At 31.3% G+C, this 15,919-nt stretch overlaps 4 protein-coding genes across 8 annotated transcripts; 2 read left to right on the forward strand and 2 right to left on the reverse strand.

The window, feature by feature from the left end:
• The first annotated feature begins 692 nt into the window (after window positions 1-692).
• Window positions 693-4,662, forward strand: LOC122396080 (coiled-coil domain-containing protein 6). 3 transcript variants are annotated; one of them, XM_043394198.1, is made up of 6 exons: window positions 693-1,294; window positions 2,212-2,752; window positions 2,941-3,076; window positions 3,223-3,272; window positions 3,380-3,474; window positions 3,819-4,662. In XM_043394198.1, the coding sequence occupies exons 1-6, from the start codon at window positions 1,073-1,075 to the stop codon at window positions 3,972-3,974; spliced, it is 1,200 nt and encodes a 399-aa protein (XP_043250133.1). In that variant the 5' UTR covers window positions 693-1,072; the 3' UTR covers window positions 3,975-4,662. The 3 variants fall into 3 exon arrangements, with proteins under 3 accessions (XP_043250133.1, XP_043250131.1, XP_043250132.1); XM_043394196.1 differs by having other exon boundaries at window positions 695-1,294; window positions 3,145-3,272; XM_043394197.1 differs by having other exon boundaries at window positions 695-1,294; window positions 3,145-3,272; window positions 3,822-4,662.
• Window positions 4,663-5,300: 638 nt separating this feature from the next.
• Window positions 5,301-7,116, reverse strand: LOC122396081 (guided entry of tail-anchored proteins factor 1-like). The gene is made up of 4 exons (XM_043394200.1): window positions 6,907-7,116; window positions 6,673-6,838; window positions 6,382-6,449; window positions 5,301-6,309 (listed from the first exon to the last, which is right to left on the reverse strand). The coding sequence occupies exons 1-4, from the start codon at window positions 6,973-6,975 to the stop codon at window positions 6,112-6,114; spliced, it is 501 nt and encodes a 166-aa protein (XP_043250135.1). The 5' UTR covers window positions 6,976-7,116; the 3' UTR covers window positions 5,301-6,111.
• Window positions 7,117-7,609: 493 nt separating this feature from the next.
• On the reverse strand, window positions 7,610-15,654 carry LOC122396047 (geranylgeranyl transferase type-2 subunit alpha). 3 transcript variants are annotated; one of them, XM_043394145.1, is made up of 7 exons: window positions 10,091-10,394; window positions 9,905-10,015; window positions 9,573-9,691; window positions 9,255-9,442; window positions 8,987-9,178; window positions 8,296-8,875; window positions 7,610-8,177 (listed from the first exon to the last, which is right to left on the reverse strand). In XM_043394145.1, exons 1-7 carry the CDS (start codon window positions 10,091-10,093, stop codon window positions 7,739-7,741), a joined length of 1,632 nt encoding a protein of 543 aa, XP_043250080.1. In that variant the 5' UTR covers window positions 10,094-10,394; the 3' UTR covers window positions 7,610-7,738. The 3 variants fall into 3 exon arrangements, with proteins under 3 accessions (XP_043250080.1, XP_043250079.1, XP_043250081.1); XM_043394144.1 differs by having other exon boundaries at window positions 7,610-8,181; window positions 8,300-8,875; window positions 10,091-10,392; XM_043394146.1 differs by lacking the exons at window positions 9,905-10,015; window positions 10,091-10,394 and adding an exon at window positions 15,570-15,654 and having other exon boundaries at window positions 7,610-8,181; window positions 8,300-8,875.
• On the forward strand, window positions 11,002-14,990 carry LOC122396046 (integrator complex subunit 2). The gene is made up of 5 exons (XM_043394143.1): window positions 11,002-11,514; window positions 11,647-13,736; window positions 13,820-14,024; window positions 14,112-14,418; window positions 14,538-14,990. Exons 1-5 carry the CDS (start codon window positions 11,231-11,233, stop codon window positions 14,988-14,990), a joined length of 3,339 nt encoding a protein of 1,112 aa, XP_043250078.1. The 5' UTR covers window positions 11,002-11,230.
• Window positions 15,655-15,919: the final 265 nt, after the last annotated feature.

The raw sequence follows: 15,919 nt of genomic DNA on the forward strand, positions 1-15,919 counted from the left end.
GGGTCTCCACTCGCAGCAACCTCCTCGTGGTGAGACCTGGTAATCGGTGTTACCTTTGAAGAAAAACTTCTTCATTATGGGTAACACCGAGCTAATGGCTGCGAATTTAAAACAATATAAATTTGATTTTTAATCTAAATCAAAATCAAATGTTGTCTAATACTTTTTTCTAGGTACTAATTCTAGAAAAAATTTCAATGAGATAACTTTTACTTTATTTATTTTCAAGAATCGTATTTATAATATACATATGTGTGCTCATACATGGGAATTAAAAAAAATTTCTTTTTTTTCAATAATTAAAATATGATCAGGAGGTCTTAAAACGTGTATTTCCGTAAAATAAATTTTACAAAATTTTTTTTTCATTATGGGTACTTTGCTTATGTGCGCCTACATAAGTAGGTCGGAAAGTAAAAATGCCTGGGCAGTCGAGAATCCAAATCGTATGCCGTTGACGGGAGATCGGATTTCAGTTGTGTGGGAGCGAGAAGGCAAATGTGAGCCTTTCTCTCTCGACTCCCACGAAGCGGTCCGAAATTACTTCGGGCAGCTTCGGAGAATCGAGAAAGAGGGCATGCGTCAGTTTGCCTTTGTCGTCTTTCCGAAACTCCACGAGCTCACGTACGCGTATCTAGCATGAGCGAGTGTGCACCCGACGGTGGTTTTCTGGCATCACTGGTCCAGACTAATTTGCTTGTATCAAAAGGAAAAAGTTTTGCCGACGCTGGTGACTTTCTCTTTGGAGTAAAATTATTGTGACTTATTGTAACTTTTAGCTACTTGTAACAGAGGTCATCTGAACTCTAGGGAATTACAGTGCAGAAATCAGTTTGACGTCTCCTTTACGAGTAACTCATGGACAATCAAACAGCTGATTCCTTCTCTGGTAGAGCACATGTGCGGCAGTTTGATGTGATATTACGACTTTTTCTTACGAAGTAATGAAGTTTTAATAAAGAAGCACGTACTCGCACAACGGGAAGAAATTATACCGCACAATTTTACTTGAACGTGCAATGAACAAGAAAGAATAACAAGTTTTGTCTAAAGAAATTCTTGTCTAAGAAAAATGGCTGACCGTGATAGCGCATCTGAAAGCGACTCGAGCTCGATCGACGGAGGACCAATAATGATGCCACCGTCTCCTGTAAACAGGGAACAACTTCAGAAAAGAATCGAATCGTTGCAACAACACAATCGAGTCCTTAAAGTTGAGCTAGAAACGTACAAATTGAGAGTAAAGGCTTTGCAAGAAGATAATCGTAGTCTTCGTCAAGCCTCTGTCATTATAGTAAGTTGCTTGTACAGTTTTATCAAGCCCATAAAACCTAAATGTATTAAGTTCTCGTATATATATATATATATATATATATATATATCTTTTTATGCGAAATATTTACAAAAAAGAACATTATTCGGTGTAAAAACGATTCGCTTTTGCTATGAATGTTTCATTCGATTTTTTTTTATTATAGTTGAAAAATTTACGACACGTATATGTCCGAACGCAGTTTTAACTCTAATCAGACCCTTCTTTGCAGATGATTTTAATGTTAAAATCGAATTTTTAAGATTTTAGAGAATGCTGGTCATTTATGAAACTATTTGAGTCAATGATTTTTCAGTGGCTTTTATTTTCCTTTTTCTGTAGATTTTTGCATAATAGGCATGTCAATTTAAAATACAGAAATTTACTTTGTAACTTTGAATTTGTTTATTTAAATGTAGCAATAATATCTTGATCCATGAGTAAAAATATCAAGGTAATGTTTGAGGATAGAACATTACTTGAACATTTCTGTTAATGTCAACTATATTATTTAAACAAAACAATTTTCTTTCCTGCATAGTAATCCTTAATTTCAGGTACAAAGTAATTTGAAAATGGCTATTCAGAGAGTACTATAATAATTCGATTTTTAATAAACAGAAAGATTATATATGTACAATATACATATATTGTACATTGTTTTAAATATTCTTTCCAGTATATTAATTTCAAATTGTTAAGTAATTAATGTAGTTTATATCATAAAAACAAATTAGTTGTTTATTTTAATGTTACTTTTTTTAAAATAATTTTCATTACATCTAAATATTGCATCAAATTTCTACAATTTCAACAAACAATTTTTACAAAGTTGTTCAAGAATTAATAATAATACAAACAAATAATATTTTACATATTGCGATTATGTCGTATTGTAGCAAGCTAAAGCCGAGCAAGAAGAAGAATTTATAAGTAATACACTACTGAAGAAAATCCAAGCACTTAAGAAAGAGAAAGAAACATTAGCGCATCACTATGAGCAAGAAGAGGAATGTTTAACAAACGATCTGTCGAGAAAATTGAATCAATTACGTCAAGAGAAATGTCGCCTGGAGCAAACTTTAGAACAAGAACAAGAATGTCTCGTTAACAAATTAATGAGGAAGATCGAGAAACTCGAGGCTGAGACTCTTGCAAAGCAAAGTAATTTAGAACAACTCCGTAGAGAAAAAGTTGAACTTGAAAATACGCTCGAGCAAGAACAAGAAGCATTAGTAAATAAATTATGGAAACGAATGGACAAGTTAGAGGCAGAGAAAAGAATGCTTCAGATAAAATTGGATCAACCCGTGTCAGATCCGACCTCGCCAAGAGAAATTAATAATGGTGATACTGCTACTAGTCTCAGTACGCATATTCAAACTTTAAGAAGCGAAGTAGCCAGACTAAGACATACGTTACTCATCTCTCAACAAGAGCGTAAGAATTATTTCTCTACGTTAACGTGAATGTAAAAAGTGTTCGCCAAGTATTAATTGTTTATCAAACGAAAAATTTACTCATGATAAAAAAAAAAAAGCTATTTTAATTATGACAGATTTTTTGTTTCTAAATTAATTGGAAACCTGTAAAATTCTTTAATTATATGTATGTATTATTTACATTAGACACGGAGAAGATGCAACGATACGTGAACGAAGAGAAACAAATCCGCGAAGAAAATTTGAGACTACAAAGAAAATTACAATTGGAAGTAGAACGTCGTGAAGCTTTATGCAGACATCTTTCGGAATCAGAATCGAGGTAAATAATCGTAGTATGTGAAGTATGAAACTATTTCAGTTTGATTTCAAATTTTATCTACTTATTAGTTTGGAAATGGAAGAAGAACGGCACTATAATGAAATTGTGATGTCGGGTGGAAATATAAGAAATCGTACTGTTTCCAGCCCCGTGCCGTACAATCCTTCGCCTAGTTCCTCTAGACCACTAAGTCCAGGTAATTATTGTAACAATAGTTATTATTATTTGTTTCTCTTCTTTATACATTGTTTGTTATTTGCAAGCGCGTAATTGTTAGGTATTAAAAATATTGTTCGCTTATAGGTTCATCGACCAGAGAGGGATTTAATACAAATCGATGTTATGCTTGTGGCCAGCCTACTGCAATTCCATTTGCAAGTTCATCACCTCCTTCCACGGTAAGTTGCGTTTTGTTGCAATTGCAAGTTTTAAGTTATAGTATTCGAAATGTTACGTAACTATTTTATGTGTTAAAAGCTTTTTCGCGACCTAGGTCTTTGCAGTTACGATTGTTCAAAAAATTCCCAAATATGAACCGTTTATTTTAAATAAGATTCGAACGTATGCTATTAGCCTTTATTAGTGCCTTCGAATTTCTTTCTTTCTTTCTTCAAGGATATTGCATACTTGTATCCAAAGTTTCTAACGATTTTAGCTGCATACTGTATTTAGAAACTTCATTTTTGTAAAATATATTTTAAGTGCAACATTTTTTTTCTTTTAATATTTTATGATATCTAAGCAGGGTCATGTGGTAACACCATCCAATAGACGCACATCAGACAGATTTGTCAAACCTGCAATCCCACCGACTATCGTAAGTCCAGGTGGTCCACCAATCGCTAACACGGCTACAAATGCAACTGGCGGATCACCAATGGATATTGCTAAAACATAAGTCAGTTGAATTTCTTTAATAACAAATATTTCGTCATGTATTCATATATAAAGTACTTCTTTGGTTGATGCATTTGTACTATGTGATTGTATAACATACATGAGAATTATTTTTAAGGAAAATCTTGATTTTTCTAACATTTGAATTGCTTCGCATTCGTAGTACAGTGCATAAACATTAATAATAAAAAAAAAAAAATATTCCTAAAAATGACTATACTATAAATACGATTTTACTTTGTATCAAGTTGCTTAGATGTTTTTGATAGTAACATTATGCAAAAAACTATTAACAATAAAAATGAAATAACCATTTATAAAATTCTGATCTGCTTAAAAATAGCCTAATGATATAAAAATTGCTGGAAGTAAGAGATGTTAATACGCTCGTTCTTCTAATTTCTTTTTACGTTTCATTATCGCGTGTTATAAACTAGTGCATTCTCTTTTTGACGTTCGCTATAGTGTGAAAAAAATATATTTTCTAATTTAAGTATTTTTTAAAAGTATTTCTATAGTTACTATGTAACTTACTTGAATTTCAATATTCTTTTCATTTTAATATTAATCTTTGCAACGTTACTGCATGGCATAATATAAACAATAATAGTACAGTTTTCTATGAGTTGGCTTATTGTAGTTTTATAAGTAATATTTTTAACGAAACTAGAAGAGCGGGAAAATATTTAAAACACGATATAACTATAAAAAAAGAAAAAAAAAATGAGAAAAATGCTATTACAAAATTTTAGAATATCTAATGTTATCAATCATTTTCAAATTGTTATCAATATTTTTAATGTTATTGGTTTAATATTTTGTATACAATCACATAACTTGACTACTTTACATATAAACATTTGTATGTTACGTTTAAGTTCAACATTAATAACATTCAAGTTAACATAAACATGACATTGTTGCATTTATATACTAGTGTACTGAACATTTAGAAAGATAATTGCATTATTAATATTTGTAACGTTAATTTTCTTATTTTCAAACAATTCAAAGATCGTGACGTTATTATATTAACAATGTTATAAGTGTCAACTATATAACTTCGGTTCGTAAGCAATATCTATTTAATTTGGTGTATTAAAAGCATGTCACTATATAATGTGTACAGTGCTAGTTTAATTTTAAAAGGAAGTCTATCTTACTGATTCTTGACAATATTTCATTTAAAAAGTTTAATTATTATATTTTGCTTTTCAGTCATAGTTTTATCTGTTGTTTTGTAACATATGTCATGTATAACATATGTTCGATCGATATTTATATGCATGTGATAAAATAAATCGTAACAATTTTGTGCTCTATTTTTATAATAATTTGAACATTATTATTCAAAATTAGTGCTTTAAATTATTAAAATCATAACATTTTCCAATTTCTCGTTAAAACTATGTTATCGACAACATTTGTTCAATATCCAACAGGTCAGTTTTTTCATTTTAAACAATATTAATTTATTTTTTGTATCATAGAACTTCCTATAATACAATTTATACATGTAATATTTGGGTATCATACGTGTCGCAATATAAAATTATAAAGCCATTAACGAAAAGGCAAAATGATGTAACTGAAAAGCTAAATTAAAGGGTAAGGTGAATATTTATCTAAACTAATTAAATTAACAAACAAAATTATCAATTTCTTTCCAGCTTTATAAAATAGATGTTTTATGAATACTCTACGTGTGGATAAAACATTGTTTGCTACATTATATAGAAAAATATAGATGTATCAATTGTCATATATAAAAAGATTTTGTTAAAACAAAATTATTATTATTACTTATCAATAATTATATGCAGATATATATTTCACTATTATGTATTATGTACTTTACTCAAGCTTTTACTAAATACAGTCACTTTTTTGCTATTATATCCCCTCAAATTTATTGTTATCCTTATAAAAAATTATATAAAATAATGAGGTATTACAAGATGTCTCTAGGATCTCCCATTAAAATTTTTCCCAGAGGAAAAATAATTTAATGTACATTTTTTAAATTGTTTTTATTCATCCAATAATAGTTGGAAACCAACTTGCATCGAATTTTCATACTCTGGAAACCTTTTAAAGAAATTTTACTTTGTTGTTTTTATACATTTTAGTTTTAGTTATTAAAATTCTTTTATATCAATTTTTTTAAACGAAGATACAACTACTCTAGATATTACAACCCACATAATTAAAGAAATTGAATCTTCATGATAACCTGGCCAACTTAAGAAATTTTGTACAGGCCATAACATACCTTTTGGAAAGATTATTACTGGTTTATTTTTGTAAAGGTAAAACAAAATCAACATAAATAAAGCCTGAAAAAATGTATAATTACCGTATTATTGTATATTATTGTTATTTAAAGAATGAATGAGAAAGATACCTACATTTACTATATGAAAACCATATATTGCAAATTGTTGTATCTTCCCTCTGGAGGACAATCGCTCGTTTACTAAAAAGTAAATATTACACAGTGATAGATTACTTTAACAGATCCTATTTACTTCAAAAGAGACAAATATATGATCAGCTTATAGTATGTCTATAAAAAACTTCACAAATTAATCTAAAAGTTCCATTAAATATAAAACGTACAGTCATGTTTCTTAGTAAGAATATTTGTTTATAATCGTATGGACGAAAATATATTTCTATGTACTATGTATTTGTTTTACCTGTTTCTTTGAAAATGCAAATTAATTTATTACATTTACGTTGAAGTTTAGCATATTTTGAAAATTCTTCATTTAGGATTATCCCACTCATTTCTTGCTTTAGGTTAACCACTTCGTCTCGTAATTCCGCAACATGTTTCGATTCTGTATATACACGTGATGTAATCTACAATGAAAATGGTAATTTTAAATAATGCTACTTTTACTATAAAGCATTAATATTGCAATGCTTACATATTTTATTAAAATTGGAACAATATATTCTAAAAGACAACTTATAGTCGATACTATAAATAAATTCATTTCAGGTTTTCGATAAAATAACGTTCACGTTTCACAATTTTTTAAATGTAACGTTACTCGACAAACATTCTTTCAAATTAACGCAACAAATTTTTTGAAGTTTACAAACAGAGTGACAAGTGTAACAACCAGAGGCGATACTTCGCCGTTTTTAGGGAACAAAATCGATATACGCATGTGCACGAATTGACCAATAGGGCTCGCCAAGTGCTTTGCGGGTTTTGTTCTATTGGGTGTAATGATTAGCGGGCACAGAACTCTGAACAGTTTTAATCATGGTGTTCATAGAACGGAATGTTACCGCAAAGAATTATCAGGTATAATTATCGCGGATGCAAAAGTAAGCCAACAGATGACATGCCGTTTTCTAAATATATATTTTTAAATTATTGATGCAAGAATATCATCACAGTGAAACGATTGATTCAACACACCATATTTTTTATATACATAAAATGAATGAATCTCAACGAGTAAAATTTTGTTGTTGTCTCGTTTATTCATGTATAATTTTTGTATTAGTTGCATTACATGAACATTTATTACAATTTATATTTCTTTGTATTTTCAAAGCATTAAATATATATATATATATAACAACTTTGGATTCCAAAGCTAATAGTACATAGGCCTAAACGAGATCATTGTATAATAGTAAATAAACGATGCAGGATTTTCATACCACCTGTAACCAGACCGTTAAGTGTATATTTTATCATGTATTTATAGCAATACGTTTGCATCAATACATGTATCATTAAAATTATTCCAAGTATAACTTTAAATTCGGATCAATATCCATAACAGAGCTCTGCAATTCTGTAATATTATGAACGCGATTTTCTCTTAAATCGAGGAACTTTAACTTATGTTTCTTCAGTAATTGTAATATTTCATCAAAATTTTCTAGTTTATTATTTCTCAACGATAAAACCTCAAGATTTTGTAACGTCGGAAATTTTTTCAAACTTTCCAGCTGGTTACTCGACAACGATAATTTTTTACAATTTTGTAGAAAATGTAACTCATGCAAGGAGTTTGACAGGAAGTTTGCTCCGAGATTTACTTCTTCGAAAAAACTAAGGTGTTCGTTATTACTCAATGTTGTTAAATTTAACCCAGAAAGATCAATTTTTGACTTTATTTCCTCATCTTCTTCTGTGCTCCATGATTCATACAATTTATATTCTATTACATATTTACTTTCTAAAAAAAAAATATCAATCGTTTAGTTAACCAAAATAATGAAACATTACTGGAGTCATGACAATGAAAACAAGAATTATAATTGCAAGGTGCAAGGTGGTAAATAAAATATACTTACGTAAATCTCTGTAATAATTAATCCGAAGAGAATCGATATTGAGAAGAGCATTCAAACTTGTGAAAATGTCATTATTAAATCTTTCAAAGTCGATTTTTCTCATTAAATGTACACCGGTAAGAAGAGCCCATTTATTATCAGGTTCTAATTCCGCAAGTTGCTTATAATTCAATAACTGTCCCAATAATTGGTCTTCGTTACAATGAGGTTTAAATTTCTTCTTTTTATAAATCCACTTTTGATTAGAATAATATAAAGGGTAACGCTGTCCTTCGATATCAATCGTGATTTCCTTTATGTCATTAAATTGCGTTTTAAATTCTCCAAACCACAATTTAGAAAATTTTGTATTTTGCCAAGATTTCCACAGAACATTTTCATTTTCATTGTTTATTTGCAAACATATTGATTCTATCGATATATTTTTATCAACGAACAGAATTACATTATTATCTTTTAATAAAACTCGTGAAAGAGTAGGAGAAAATTCATGAGTACTTAATAACCATCTTTGATAAAACCAGGCGCTAGTATCATTAGGATCTGTAAATGTAGCGTTCATTACCAAATCCAATTCTACAAAAAGAAAAAGAAAACCAATACAATTTTCTTATTATACGTTAGAAAATAGATTTAAAATAAATCTCACATATTTATACAATAATTAGTATGTGACAAAAACATTACCATCTTCTTTTTTCTTATCAATGTCCTGTTGGTTGCAATTATTAAATATTTTCGATAAAAGTTGACTTCTGTAGTGCCAAGAAGAATAATTGGAAAAATTATTTAGAATCTTTGAGGTAGAAAATTTTAATTCCTCTTCGGGAGAAATTCCTGCCTTTTGCACAACAAATTCTCTATGATTCCAGCAATGAACTTAAATATCATACAAAAGAGAAAAATGATACATTTGACGTTAAAACTAAAATCAGTATTTATATTAATAACTTACAGTTTCTTTCGTCAAAATGCAAATACTTAGTGCACAACATTAATTCTTTTTTCCAGTCGGGTTCATCCATATGATCCATAATCCACATTCTTTGGTGCCATGCAGAATATGATTTAGGATTTTGTTTCAGACAGTTTTCAGTAAGTATTAATTCATGACGATGAAATTCTTTTAAAACTTCTTCGCTCCTATTTCATCATATTTTAATTAATAAAAGATGTTCTTTGTTAAAAATTTTTTCAGCACAACGAATAAAGAAGTTAATTAAATTTTAAATATTTTAATTAATAATAAAGGTTATCGATAATATATTATTACCATTGATTATTCGTATATGCTTCTCTGCGAATGTTCCATAATGTATAAATATCTGGTTGCTCTAGTAGCAAACACTCGGTAATTTTCATTAACTGGTCGTCATAAATTTGATCTTTCCTCTGTAACGTTTAAAGCAAAATCTTGACTTTATACATACTGTCAACCTGTTTAATCGACTTATTTTGATATTCATATTTCATTTGTATCGCTTTCCTAGTTTGAATTTTTGTTTTCCGCTTAGTCTCTAATTAATATATTTATTTATACAAGCTCACAGTGCTAAAGAATTTAATACAAATACGTATGTTAAATGATATAAAAAAAAAAATTACTTTTTCAAACACCATATTCATGTTAAATTTATACTGTATAAGTTTTTTAGCCCTCTCTTTCTTTTTCAATGCCTCTTGCTCTGCGCTTGTTCGAACTTTTACTTTGCCATGCTAAAAGTCATCGTTCATTAATTTTTCATTTAGAACAGAATTTTTCATCAAGATACAGTTATTAATTTTCATTACCATTTTGAGTGTTTTGTAATTTTTACTTGTACACTGCTTTTATTTATATTTTTTATTTTATATATTTAAGTAACTAATAAATTCATTTTATTGTCAACTATTTATTTTTAATAGTTATAATAAAAACATTTTTATAAATGTTCTACACTTTGTATTTACATCAACTTCGTTTCATAACCTTTTGGAACTGTTTCCTTTATTAGAAAACAAATTAATTACAATTAAATGTATCGATTCAATATTTATTCTACTTGTATTTTTCTACTGTACTATTCAATACAATCACAAACACAATCAGAAAGTCCAAGCCTATAATGTAGACTCTACAATCTTATATCAATATAGCCAGATTGCACAGAATTGAGTGCATCGAAAACAAGAAGAGCGACAATGAATTTGCTATAGCCCCCTAGCGGAGCGGTGGGGAAAAAAATATATTGTGTTACACACATACTACTACTAAGAATGGCAATGTATCGATATTTTCTTTACAAATTTTCTCATTCAAATCTAACTTTCTCATCTATAGTTAATTTATGTGAAAGTTGCTACGAATACTGTCACGTATTATTGACAAATTTCGATTTATTAGTTTGACTGCCTATTCAAAAATTTAACAATATAACTACTACACGGCAGAATAATATAGATCATGATGTAGCATTCGCATCAATGCATAATCTAAACAATTGGATCATTGTTTATCGTTCTATTTATGTCCAAAATTAACATAATCGATTTAAGTCAGATATTATGCTGTTCTCTGGCCAACAATCTTTCTTCTTGTTCATTCTTTGAAATGAGAAAATTTCGAAAAAATATCGATGGTTTGAATGGTATCGATTTCCAAACAACGATGTATCGTTGCAATTCTTAACTGTGACTGTGAGTGTGACCTGTGACCTGTGACTTAGAAAGCACCGGTTTAAATAGCGGACGCAACAAATAATCCAAATATATTACATTCGCAAAATATATGAATTCAAGTTTGATACATCAAGATATATATTGTTACTATTAAATATGAATAGAAATACATTAATTCGGAGTTATTTGAAATCTTTGGTATGAATTGTTTTCTTGTATCGCCTTATATGTATTTGGTTAATTGGAAGCAATAGTAAACAATAATTGACAACCATGCAATCAAGTATGTATGTAACGCCACGAATTTTTACTGCAATACAAAATGTAGACATACAGGAACTATCAATATGTTCTCATAAAGAAATACGACCAATTTTACCGTGTTTGGTACGAATGAGCCTCATTTCTCCGCTAGACATTACGAAAGATTGCGTGGAAGAAAGAAAACAAGTTTTGACGATTTTATCTGGCATTGAATCAGTAAACTCAATAATTGCACTGCTTTCGATTGATTTTCATGCGTTAGAAACTGATGTTCGAAAGGAGCAACAATTAAGGTTAGTTTCATGGGTGACATTAATGCCTCTGCGCTTATGATTGTTGTTGAAACCGTAAATTAAATAGTATATATAATTATATATATATATTAAATTGTATTTACAAGAGATGTATAATCGACTTTTTTTTAGGCAAAAGTTAGGTAGTTTGCAACGAGATAGTATACTTGCTCAGTCGTTACAAAGCGGTCTTGCCTTAGAATTTGAACGTAGCGAGTCTACCAGAAGAATAAGGCTAGTTCTAAGCGAATTATTATATATAGCCTGTCAAGTGCAAGAGCTACAGAAGAATCAGGAATTCCAAATCAAACAGTCAGATTTATTCGATAATGCGGTGTATATGGAAGAAATTAGTTACGTAATTTGCATCGCTCTCGCAGAATTACCGACATTATTATCGATATTAGATATAGCAGAAACATTATTACACGTTAAACAAGGCCCAGAAATAATCTGCTGGATAGTTGCTAATATTCCAGACAGCTTTAGCGAAGTATGCACGCATTTAATCGCCAATGGAGAAAGACAAGAGGAATCGACGTTAGGCAGGATTAGAACAATGGCATTGACAATGTTATGCCAGATGAATCCAAGTCAAGCATTGGCAGTAAGAGCCAAGTGTGTAGAACTTTGTAGAATGCCTGCTTTAGCGATTACATTAAGTCTGGAACATGAAAACATAACTAACGCATTATCAGAAAGTGATATAGTTGCTTTTGTGTCAGGATTATTGCTCGGTAGCGATCAGCAAGTAAGAACATGGATCGCGATGTTCATTAGGAACGGACAGAAACGCAAATGGGAATCTCATACGGCGTTACAATCATTAAGAGAGGAACTGCTCAAACGATTACAAGCGATCACTTCCCAAAATGCAGGTCAATTAGCTGAATGTCAAGTGGTTCAAGCTAGTGCGTTATTGCGTCTTTATTGCGCACTGAGAGGTATCGGAGGTATTAAATTTCAAGACGACGAAGTAGCAATGATCGTTCAGTTGTTGACATCTCATCCTCCACCATCTCCAGCTGGTGTAAGATTTGTTTCTTTGGGTCTTTGTATGCTTATCGCGTGTTCTTCGTTGATAGGTCATCATAATCTTGAAAAGCGGAGTATAGAATGGGTGCAGTGGCTCGTTCGCGAAGAAGCTTACTTTGAAAGTGCTAGTGGTGTAACAGCAAGTTTCGGGGAAATGTTACTGTTAATGGCTATACATTTTCATAGTAATCAACTCTCGGCAATCTGCGAACTTGTATGCGCAACTTTAGGTATGAAAATACCAATTAGACCGAACAATCTAACTAGAATGAAACAAATTTTTATGCAAGAGATATTTACCGAGCAAGTGGTCACTTCTCATGCTGTAAAGGTGCCGGTAACGGCTAATTTAAACGCAAACATTCCAGGATTTTTACCTGTACATTGTATACATCAGTTATTGAAATCACGAGCATTTGCAAAGCATCGAGTACCGATAAAAAATTGGATTTACAAACAGATTTGTAATAGCGTGCCACCGCTGCATCCAGTTCTCCCTGCTTTGGTCGAAGTATACGTAAATTCGATTTTAGTAATCAATAATAAAACGTCCGAACATACGAACAAACCAATTACAGAAGGTGAAATTAGAAGGGTATTTCAAAATAGCGTTTTTGGTGCAAATTTTGATTTTAAGAAAAATGCTATTAGCGTTCCTCAATGCGAAATAGATAATACGGATATCGATATTCAAAAACCTTCTCTTACGTCCCAGTTATTATTATTGTATTATTTATTATTGTACGAGGATGTCAGATTGTCCAACATGCACGCATTCATATCGCAGGATAGAAAAGTTAAATCGTACTCGACCGAATTTCTATCGGAGTTACCAATTAAATATCTACTTCAGTTGGTTCAAAGAGATCAATTGAATTATGCTGGCTTGTTTTCCCCTCTTCTTAGACTGTTGGCAACTCATTTTCCGCATCTTTCGTTAGTAGACGATTGGCTCGATAACGAGATGATTAATATAGACTCTACGATTGCAAACTACGAGAATGTCAAAATTACCGATATCATGATTATCGAAACATTTTCCCATATTCAAACATGTCCTTCGAGAACAGGAAGACTTTTAAGACAATTAATGTCGATGAAACCGACTGATATATGGCCTCATGCTGAAGTTATAATTTATTATTTTAAGGCAACATTAAATTCCAAAGTTCCTAGATATATTCAAGGTAAATGTTTTAGTTTTTATATATACACATATAGTGTATTATTATGAAAAAATTTTAATACAAGTATTAATTTAATCTTTTAGAATTGTACAAACAAGTATGGCTTAGGTTAAATACGGTGTTACCAAGATGTTTATGGGTTTTGTCGATAAATGCACTATTAATAGAAAATTCCGTCGTAAAAAATGTCTTTTTAACGCAAGAAAACATTGTATTAGACCCATTACAAGTATTGCGATGCGATACAAGAGTCTTTAGATGTGCTCCAATTTTATCCATCATTTTGAGGTGAGCTTTTGAAACTTTAAGTGTATTTAATGTTTCATTAAAGATACTCAATCCTGTCAGTTATCATTTTCTGATAAATGTTTTCAGAATTTTGCAAGCTGCATTGGCAGCTTCCCGATCTCAGCTGTCTAGGCATGTACAAGATAAACCATTAACGGAGAAAATTGGTCAACTGTCGAGCGAAACGGAAAGAGAAGATTTAAGAACAGCTTTAGTAGCAGGTCAAGAGAGCGCAGCCGTACAAATATTATTAGAAGCGTGTTTAGAAACAAACGAAGATAGAGAAATTCCTGGTCAAATGTGGTCGCTAAGAGAGATTCAAAGCATCATTTGTTCATCTCTACATCAAGTGTTTATAGCAGATCCATCTTTGGCCAAATTGGTCCATTTTCAAGTACGTTCACCGCAATTTATAAAATCGAAAATATCTAATAAGCGTGCAAATACTTTCGTGAATGCGTGTATGTTCTATAATTAATACGAATACTTTATGAATACTATTTTTGTTCACAGGGCTATCCAAGAGAATTGTTACCGATTACCGTTACCGGTATTCCATCTATGCACATTTGCCTCGACTGGATTCCTGAATTATTGTCTCAACCAGAACCAGAAAAACAAATATTCGCAGTGGATTTGGCTTCGCACCTTGCGATTCAATACGCTCTACCGAAGGCTTTAAGCGTTTCACGTTTAGCAATTAATACTCTTGTCACACTTTTAGGAGTTCTGTCCGCTAAAGATCGTGTGATCTTATTTATGCCAGCACTACCAGCCTTAACGCGTATATGTTTAGCTTTTCCACCATTAGCCGAAGATACTACAGGATTATTGTTACAGCTTGGCAGAGTTAATTCTGCTCAAGCGGCATTAGGAGATAAATCTGCAGATATTTTGTGTCACGAAGTTACCGAAACATTCTGTATGTTGTTGCAAAAAGCTATACTACAATCACAAGTGTACTGAAAAGTTAAGCTTTATTTTTCATGTATTAATTATGGAGCTAACGTTTCATTAAATTGTATCATATTAGAACTTTACAAACGTACTCGATTTTTTCCACGTTTTTCGTAAAAAAATAATTAAGTTTCTCTTGTATGTTTCAAATTAATCTAGAGATGTGTTAATAACTTTTCTTTTACACCTATTTTTGCTTTTATTTCTAAGTCTATAACAAAAAGAATCAAATTATTAAGATGTTAAGTTTTGTAACAAATCTGTAAAATTGTAACATATTTCTAATTTATACAATATTATGAATTGTATCGGGGTATAAATGACGAAAATTAACTTTTAAAAAAAACAGTTTTTCCTAACATAACTTATTACTTCTTATATTTTGTATACAAATACGTTTAGTATTGATATTTGTGAAATATATATTTATATTAATAATAAATCAAAATTACAGTACATATGTTCCATGTTTTTTTATTTATATTCTCCTCTACCTTTCCCATTAATTTCTTAATTTTTATGAATTTTAAAATCATGGAATCATGGACACCCGCGGGCCCTCACGGGTAGTGCTGGATGGACTCTTACCGGCTAAAAACCCCACGGTGGTTATCCTCAGCCGCCTGGCCTCCCACTGGGTTAGGTCCCGTGGTCCCGGGACATGGGACTCCCATGATGGGACCAAACCGTGGCCAGGCCGCGGTACTAATCTGCAGCCACAGGGTCTACCAGCGGCCAAGTGGCCAACCCTTAACAAACGTCCCACCGTCCCAGTCCAACCACACACTTATTCACACAACATTCGTACCAGTGTTTGGTCCGCGGGAGCTTTCGCTCCGACCTCCGGGATGCTATGCGAGGATACGACCAGAAACTCTCTCGAGCTAATCACCCCATCACCGCATCACATCTCAGCGGCTTCCCCTATCCGCCACCTG

The sequence above is a fragment of the Colletes gigas genome, unplaced genomic scaffold (assembly GCF_013123115.1).
Source record: "Colletes gigas isolate AHSC1104 unplaced genomic scaffold, ASM1312311v1 Colletes_gigas_Sc00007, whole genome shotgun sequence".
NCBI classification, from domain to species: domain Eukaryota; kingdom Metazoa; phylum Arthropoda; class Insecta; order Hymenoptera; family Colletidae; genus Colletes; species Colletes gigas.

Excerpts from the sequence above, each read along its gene's own strand:
- LOC122396080 (XM_043394196.1), top strand. The coding sequence starts at position 1,073 with ATGGCTGACCGTGATAGCGCATCTGAAAGCGACTCGAGCTCGATCGAC. Across the intron at positions 1,295-2,211 it reads GTCAAGCCTCTGTCATTATA|CAAGCTAAAGCCGAGCAAGA; the intron begins GTAAGTTGCTTG and ends GTCGTATTGTAG. Across the intron at positions 3,273-3,379 it reads CTCTAGACCACTAAGTCCAG|GTTCATCGACCAGAGAGGGA; the intron begins GTAATTATTGTA and ends GTTCGCTTATAG.
- LOC122396081 (XM_043394200.1), bottom strand. The coding sequence starts at position 6,975 with ATGAATTTATTTATAGTATCGACTATAAGTTGTCTTTTAGAATATATT. Across the intron at positions 6,450-6,672 it reads TTGCATTTTCAAAGAAACAG|TAAACGAGCGATTGTCCTCC; the intron begins GTAAAACAAATA and ends TTTACTTTTTAG. Across the intron at positions 6,310-6,381 it reads ATGGTTTTCATATAGTAAAT|GCTTTATTTATGTTGATTTT; the intron begins GTAGGTATCTTT and ends ACATTTTTTCAG.
- LOC122396047 (XM_043394145.1), bottom strand. Across the intron at positions 9,692-9,904 it reads TGAATATGGTGTTTGAAAAA|AGGAAAGATCAAATTTATGA; the intron begins GTAATTTTTTTT and ends TAAACGTTACAG. Across the intron at positions 9,443-9,572 it reads GCATATACGAATAATCAATG|GAGCGAAGAAGTTTTAAAAG; the intron begins GTAATAATATAT and ends ATGATGAAATAG.
- LOC122396046 (XM_043394143.1), top strand. The coding sequence starts at position 11,231 with ATGCAATCAAGTATGTATGTAACGCCACGAATTTTTACTGCAATACAA. Across the intron at positions 14,025-14,111 it reads ATTTTATCCATCATTTTGAG|AATTTTGCAAGCTGCATTGG; the intron begins GTGAGCTTTTGA and ends AAATGTTTTCAG. Across the intron at positions 14,419-14,537 it reads CCAAATTGGTCCATTTTCAA|GGCTATCCAAGAGAATTGTT; the intron begins GTACGTTCACCG and ends TTTTGTTCACAG.